The following is an 8044-nucleotide window of genomic DNA, read 5'->3' on the forward strand; positions in this document are numbered from 1 at the left end:
AAGATTATGTATCCTACAATGTTAGAACCGCGGCACGGAATGATTATAGTTTATTTTTAATTGAATAATTCAGGTCATTCAATGACTTATTGTTACTAATATTACAGAAGCTCATAAAATGAGATACAAACACGCCTCGTCAAAGTATCTGGATTAAGCCTTTTAAATGCGCCTTAACTATATTGGGATGGCCACAGTTGAAAAGTATCTCTATTGCGATTATTTTATGGCAAACTTTTGAAAAGCTTGGATTGGTCATTTCTGGGCCATAAACATTTCTTGAGAATATGAGTGACATATCGGAATCAAACTCCGTGAATTCACGATGCCGCAATATCTGTTTGAGAAATTCCCACCAAGACTCTTGACTTTCTGAAAGTGTATTTGACATAATGCATGGTGGGTTAGATCTAAAATATAGCCCTGCTTTACAACACTCTCGCTTTGGAAATCTGATTTTCTCAGCAACCATCGAAGTTCAGAAACTAGAACTACGTGAACCTGTCTTAATAAACATAAAATGACTTGGACATTCAATTAAGCTTAAATCTAACTTCGACAAACGAAAGGAAACGTCACTACTTGTTAGAATCTGGCAATGTCGCAAACCGCATGGTGGTTGAGACAAGACTTGAGTTGAATGATCCTATGACTGATGTGTTTTTACTTGAGAATATCTTTAATTTAGCGAAACACCATAAAAGAAAACGTCGCCCTAAAGCTTAGAGTATATGTAGACCGTGCAACTACAAATAATCCCTGAAAAATCATTATACGGCTTTCTCTTCGGACTCTAGAAGTACCATTACCTGTCGTCTATTTTATTAATTGTCAAAGCCCGTTTCAAATTAAGCTTTCAAAGATTCGAAAGTACGAATAATTATCAACACAATCCAGAATAATATGACACAATCCAGAATATTATGTAAACCTATAGGCAACGTCAACGGAGAATTTTACATCTACTTGCATGGAGAAATTCCAAGAAACAGCAAAGCATCATTCGCGGAATTTAAGCAAGTTCAAGCACGGCGATCTCATCCAGGCGTCTTTGTTGTCTTGCAAGAGGAATCCCAATTGTTTCGACCCATTTCTTTTTTGAAGCAAGATAGAAAGAAATCCGTCATTCGATTTACTTGGAAATACTTGCGCCGACCGATCAAGACTGATTTCACCCAAATTAGTTCTTAGTGTTAGCCAAATATGCCAAATTGAGGATGCTTCTCTGAGTGGAGGTTCGATCTAGAAAGGGTATGAATCTTGTGGGTGGCAAGTTTGAGGGGTGCGGGTGTTTCGTATCTCATAAATGGTGGGCAGCGCCCCTTTTTAGGAGTTAAATAACACAGAATTCTTATTATAAGACTTCAATTCTCTTTGTCCGAGGCTAGTAGTTTCTGTTTCTTGTCATTCATAAAGGTTCCCTTTGGAGAAATTAAAATGACCAAAGGTTAGAGCTTGGCATAAATATAAGGGGATGATCCCTTCTTTCCAAACGTAATTCGCAATCGTCTAATTAAGTCGCGCGACAAAAAATGTTGAACAATTGTACAAAGATTGCACTATTTGTTGAAAGGCAGGTCCATTCAAATCGCGATAATTGTTTCGCTATTTAAAAATAGACATCCATACAATGATACTATGAAAACATCCGCCTGTATGGTTTCACCGAAAACCTTTCCGTTGAACTTTCAATTGTTTTAATTTCTATTGTCCAAGCTTTTTGTGACAATGTATCAAATCAATTTTGATGTACATGAAATTTTCTTTCCAACGTCTAGGTCAAGCGGTTTTCTAGAAGCGACTTCGCTTCCATGTATGTCACGTGATTGAACTATTGTGTAAAAAAAAAATTGTTTTGTTTGTCGGTAATTTTATTTCGTAAGTAATTGATCATGATGCGGCTTTTTATTGGAGTTTCCATCATACTACTTTTTTATTATCAATACCATCCTTTACTGTGCATACATTATTAAACATCACCTTGTTAAAGGTATAATCTAGTTGAATATTGCAACACAACTCAAGATCTTGTTTTGCGTTAAATTTTTTTGGTGTATCTTAAGAAATATAAAAAGTATTCGAAGTTCCCGACTACTCCTACAAGAAAAAGTCACGCATAAATCAAATCTATAAATCTTCCCCAAAAGTTTATCTTACAAATTTTCCTTAAAAAGATTTAGAATCAAAGCTGATAAATGTCTTATTCCGAGGGATCCCGTCCGATACCACCCCAACCGAGGAGGCGGTCCATCCTAGATATAGGAGGACCAAATTCATTAAACAACTTTGCTTCGTCATATACAAGAGCTCAACTCTACCTTGGTTCAACTTTAATTGAACAAGGTGGAAATTTAATGGAAAACGAAGCAAATGTATATCCTTCCTATTTTGGACTACCTTCCGATGAAGAAGCTATAAGCGAAGAACTGGCACATGGGGGGCCTTCGCCAAGAGGAAGTGTTTCTGACTCTTCATCGGCTGTTATTGGCGAAGCAACACAGTTATTGACACCCCAATTATCAAGAATATCTACCAAAAGAAGTTCATTTTGTATTATTACCGGTAATTCAACCGCACCTCAAACTATTTTCAATTCAGTGAATACCTTAGTGGGAATAGGGATGTTATCCTTGCCATATGGTTTCAAATTATCCGGTTGGTTATTGGGTTCAATATTATTAGTTGGAAGTGCCCTTTCAACTAATCTTACTGCGAAATATTTAGGTCGTATCTTAAGAATGCATCCTCATTTACTGACATATGGAGACGTGGCTCACGAATTTGGTGGGAAATGCTTTCTGTATTTTGTTACCTTCTTTTTTGTTATTGATTTATTTGGGGCATCTTTGACTTTGATTATATTATTTGCGGACTCATTTCAAATAGTTTGGCCACATATAAACGAACTCAAGGCACTCATAGTGGCAGTTGTCTTTGTATTATCTTTGCTACCCTTGAATGTCTTATCCTTGCTTAGTTTATTAGGTATTTTGGGAACTATCTGTATCATTATTGTCATTGTTGTATGTGGGTTTTTACTGAATCAATCTCCAGGATCATTATTAATACCAGCAACCACAACCATGTTCCCGACGGATCCTAAGAACCTATTGATTGCGCTTGGGATCTTTATGGCTCCATGGGGAGGACATCCCGTCTTTCCAGAATTATATCGGGATATGAGACATCCAGCAAAGTATAGTCTCACGAGTAACATTTCGTTTTCAATAACATTTGCCTTGGACTATTGTATTGGTGCACTTGGATATTTGATGTTTGGACTCGCAGTTAACGATTCGGTAGTTAGATCGATTATGAATAATCCACACTATCCTCCTTATGTCAATACTTTGTTGTGTATATTAATGGGTATACTCCCTGTTTCCAAATTACCTTTGGTCACCAAACCAATTATAACATCCTATGAAAATTTACTAGGATTGACTCCTAGATATGTTCTAATGGATAAAGAAGGACAGGTGGTAGATACTTATGGAATTGGCAGAATTGTAGCCAGACTAGTATTTTGTATAGTTTTATTAACGGCAGCATTGTTATTCACTTCTTTTGGTAAATTGGTTTCATTCTTGGGAAGTGCGATCTGCTATACCGTGTGTTTGACATTACCGTTGTTGTTTTACTTACGATTGAATCGTCATAATATCGGAAAGACCCAAGCGGTAATAATGAAGATTGGAGTGGCAGTTTCGATAACTGCTGCCGTATTGGGTAGTTATGCATCTATTGGAATGGATGTGCCAGAATAGTTATATATATAGATTTACAGATATGAATAGAGATTAATCTTTAGCAATAGCAAAAATACTACTTTTATGAAATAAATTTGAAATCTACACTTTTAATTCTATATTATAATTACATATACACAATTTTATGACCTTTTTTTTCATTGAACAAAGCCCGGCTTTGATCTTAATCTAGCAAGTTAGGTAACCTGATTTTCTTTGAATTTACCAATACTCACTTTAATTTTTTATAACCTATTTACTTTCTACTTGTGCGACGATTAGAAAGAGGAATATTTGCAGTTGGTGGTTCTTGAAACGATTCATCGAAATCTTCATCAACATCAATCTCAACATTATTAGGCAATATGGTAGATGTATAAAACATATCCTCATTCTGAGACTTTGCCAAATATTGTGCCATAAGTTGCGATCCAGAAGTTATGTTTGATTTTCGCGTGCCATGATGCGTTCGTGGGGATCCCCCATTATGAACATATCGTGCCTGTCCTCCATAGGCTTCCTGAATGCCGTAATATTGCGGCGCCGGAACTGAATAAAACTGTGGTGGAGGATAATACGTTGCTTTTGAGCTGGAGGAATGACTAAGTTGAGTTTGAACATAATAAAACGGTTGCGGTTGACCATAAGCAGATGGAGTACTGTAACCTGATGGTTGATTGAAATTGAAGAAGTTACTGTTCAAGGACAAGGTAGAAGAGCTTCCTAATGAGTTACGCATAGGAAGTGAAGAATCAGACTGATGGAATCTTTTATGATAAACCTTTTGATATCTTGTCTTGTCATAAATGGGTTTCTTGCTATTCTTCTTCTTGGAAAATGACTTTTTAGACACATCAGATTTTTCGGTCAATGAACTATCTGATTCAATAATGATAGACACGTCATCATCGTCATCTTCATCAGCTCCATCTTCCTCGGAATCGGCATCTCCGTCATAATCATGGCCATTATTATTCTCAATATTCAAACCAGCTACCTGTTCCAGCACTTCTCCAATGTCGGCATCAACTTCATCTTTTGCTTCTTGAGTAGCTTCCTTTTGTGCTTCATCCTCTTTCTTTCTTCTGGCTTCTTGTTCCTCTTTCTCCCTTTCCTGGTTATTAATGATCCCAAAAACCATAGCTGTTTCTTCATTGATGGTCTGCTCCATATATGATTCAGTCTCGCTCATTCTGGTTTGCTTATGGTATTCTTCATAACCCCTTGTACTAGAGGCTCTAGATCCGCTATGTGGTGTGTGTATTTGCAGCTGATATTGCTGATAAGTTGATCCAGCAGCTCCATTGATCCTCTTCTTGAAAGAAAATTTTGGTGGGTTTCCACATCTATCTTTTGCAAAACTAATCTTGAAATCTTTATATTTATAATAGAATGCATCTAATTCTTCTGGAGTATGTATACCTTTGAATAATTTACGTAACTGATACCTACCATCTTCTGGGACACAATCGAAAATTTCAACCACGGTGATTGCATCAGCAATATTCAAAAAATTCAAAAACCCACAATCCTTATTATGATAGAAATTAATTTGTTCCATGCCACCAAATTTCAGAAAATCATTACGTAACTCGTCTTCATCTGGTAGTCTAGGCTTGACCTTTGTTCGTTCTTCAGGATCTTTTATGACTTTAATACCAATATAAACGTTTCTAGATGCACCTGCAGTAACAGCAAGAGCAATATCACGATACAAGGGACCACTATGTTGTTTTGCCCAACCCACAGTTATATCATATCCATGAATAATCAATTGATGCATCGCTTGATGGCTGAGATAAAATTTCAAGGCAACATTTGGATCAACAAAAGTGATGAAACATACCTTCTTGTCTGGACGATACTTAATTGATTCCACGATACCACCTGCTCGAACATTATTAGCAATCTCCTCGATCGTCGTATTAGAATGTAAATTTCCTAAATAAATGGTACGATTTCCAATATTTGCAGGATCTGGATTAGCTGGATAATTTCCAACAAACGAACTAGCAGTATTAGGTGGGGCCATTGGCATTGACATCGACATTGGATGATGATATTGTAGAGGTCTATGAGGCAATTGCATCAATGTAGGAGTAATTTGGGACGAAACAACCGAATGCAAATCTCGATTGGAAAGATTACGATCATCATCAAGTTCGTTCAAATCAGAAGGTATCGACTCAAATGAAGTATCACCAACTATTGAAGAGTTTGGACTTATTGGGTCAATGATACTCAATCCATTTTGTGTTTGGCCATCAATAAATTGGTCTATGTCAGTGCTATTGGCTAACGATTCAGCTTTCATCAGATGTGCAGGGCTTGGTTCCTCGGATGTTCTTTTTAGTGTACTGCTATTGATCCTGTTAGCCGAGCGTGAGCTAGTTGAATCCGGAGATATATCTTTTGGCCGTGGCCCATGTTGTCCATCCACATAGGTTCTATCACATCTATCTTTATGGAAATTGACATAGATAAACTTGATATCATATTTTGCATGCACTTCATTTATATCCTTGGAGTTATTCTTTCTCCCAGCTTTCCCCTCTTTGTTCTTTCTTGTCGTTTTACCATCTCCGTTGCTCTTCTTTGTTGCTTTATCTTCTTCATTACTTGTCTTCTTTGGCTTGCCTTCTTCGTTGTCCTTCAATCTTATCAAATCTTGTTGGATTCTTCTATTATAATTCTCGTAGCCCTTTATGGCAGAATCTATAGATGAAAAGTGAACCAATATTTTCCCATGAATTCTTGTCTCCCCTTCTTCTGGTTCAGATTTGAGGTTAATTTTAAAATCTTCAACTTCCCCAAACTTGCCACATTGGTTCTTGATAAATTGCATGATATGTTCCAATCTAGTTTCCAGATCTATTCCTTCGGGTAGGTTATCCTTGATAGTAAATTTAACAATTAAACATCTTGTAGCATTATAATCCAAAATATAATTCAAAGTTTTCAATTTTACAAAATCTTGATTGTTAGATGGTTTACTAGAATTCGGAGTACATCCTTTATTGAAATTATGACCTTCGTGTAATTGGATTTTCAAATATTTTGAATCTTTCAAAGCTTCTTTTAATCTATTCAAATTAGTTGCACTCTTAACATATTTTAAATGGAACATGACAGAAATCTTGGAATTTATGAATGAGATATGACAAACTTGCAAAGTATTAGATACATCTGGATCAGTTGCTAATATACCCTTAGGTGTAGCTTTTGAAAACATTTTGCAATATTCAATAGGTCCAAAATCTATTTCATTTAATAATTCTTGCAATGTCACTGCCTCTGAAATATTCTTCAAGATTATGGTTCTAGAAATATTAAGTTGATCTGTATTATAATTTAGCAATGAACTTGAAGAATTAACGGATGTTAAGGTTGTATTATTCAAGGGAGCTAAAAAGGGTAGACTGCTTACATCCGTGTGACTGCTTCGATTACTTTGTTTGCGTAGCCTAGAACCAGACGAACTTGGAGATGAATTTGGCGAATCTTGGTATACTTGATGAATCAGACTATTAGGATGGGTTAAATATCGTGTACTAGGAGGTGGGGTGTAATACGGTGAATTTATGAGCAAATTCGAAGGGATCATTGATTGACTATAGGCAAGATCCAATGGAGTTAGCGAATGCATTTGGTTGTTTATTGATTGTGGATGTAGTTGAAAATTAGGAGCTGCCTGTTCAACCGGTCGTCCCAGACCAGAATAGTAAATTGTATGAGGATACATGGTAACGTGTTAGTTGTTCTTTTAAATAAGTGGGGAACGTAAAAAACCAAATTATTTTCAAACTGTTTTGATTAAATTAATTCTTTTGCTTAAAATATTTTATTTTTCTTTAAACTGGAAACAAAAGAAAAAAAGAAGTTTCTAAAATTAAAAAATTAATGCACGAGGGATAATTGGAAATATTTATAACTTAAAGTGACTTTTCCATGGAGTTTGAAAACCGAATCCACTTGTAAAACACGCGGTTAAGTTGAAATGAGAAAACCTTCCTTATAAATATTCTAGAAATCCAATGTGGCACGAATAGTAATACGTTGATCAATTGCAAATGAGTAAACTGATAACGATTTTTTTCTGGTCTTGGAGTATGTATATGCTACTGTTAAACTGATAAACTATGTAAACTCCTCGCAACTATTTATATGAAGTGATGATCAGCTGATTCCAGGGGAATGTTGATGCCTTGGTCAAAATGGTTGTGTGGGTTGATCAAGTAGGGAATGGTTAGTATATTTGTACCAAAGACAAGTTTATCTGCTGTTATAACTATGGA

The 8044-nt window shown here is 35.9% G+C and overlaps 1 protein-coding gene and 1 pseudogene across 2 annotated transcripts; one reads left to right on the forward strand and one right to left on the reverse strand. All coding sequences in view use genetic code 12, as the record gives it.

The window, feature by feature from the left end:
* The first annotated feature begins 1638 nt into the window (after nucleotides 1-1638).
* Nucleotides 1639-3767, forward strand: J8A68_005134 (annotated as a pseudogene). Its single transcript has 2 exons — nucleotides 1639-1654; nucleotides 2263-3767. Coding segments are annotated over exons 1-2 (1521 nt in total).
* A 238-nt stretch (nucleotides 3768-4005) lies between these two features.
* On the reverse strand, nucleotides 4006-7395 carry J8A68_005135 (uncharacterized protein; the record flags this gene model as incomplete). Its single annotated transcript, XM_049409168.1, has 1 exon — nucleotides 4006-7395. The coding sequence occupies one exon, from the start codon at nucleotides 7393-7395 to the stop codon at nucleotides 4006-4008; it is 3390 nt and encodes a 1129-aa protein (XP_049261576.1).
* Between the last annotated feature and the right edge of the window lie 649 nt (nucleotides 7396-8044).

Source organism: Hemisphaericaspora subhashii (assembly GCF_019202705.1).
Source record: "Hemisphaericaspora subhashii strain CBS 10753 chromosome Unknown scaffold32, whole genome shotgun sequence".
NCBI classification, from domain to species: Eukaryota; Fungi; Ascomycota; class Pichiomycetes; order Serinales; family Debaryomycetaceae; genus Hemisphaericaspora; species Hemisphaericaspora subhashii.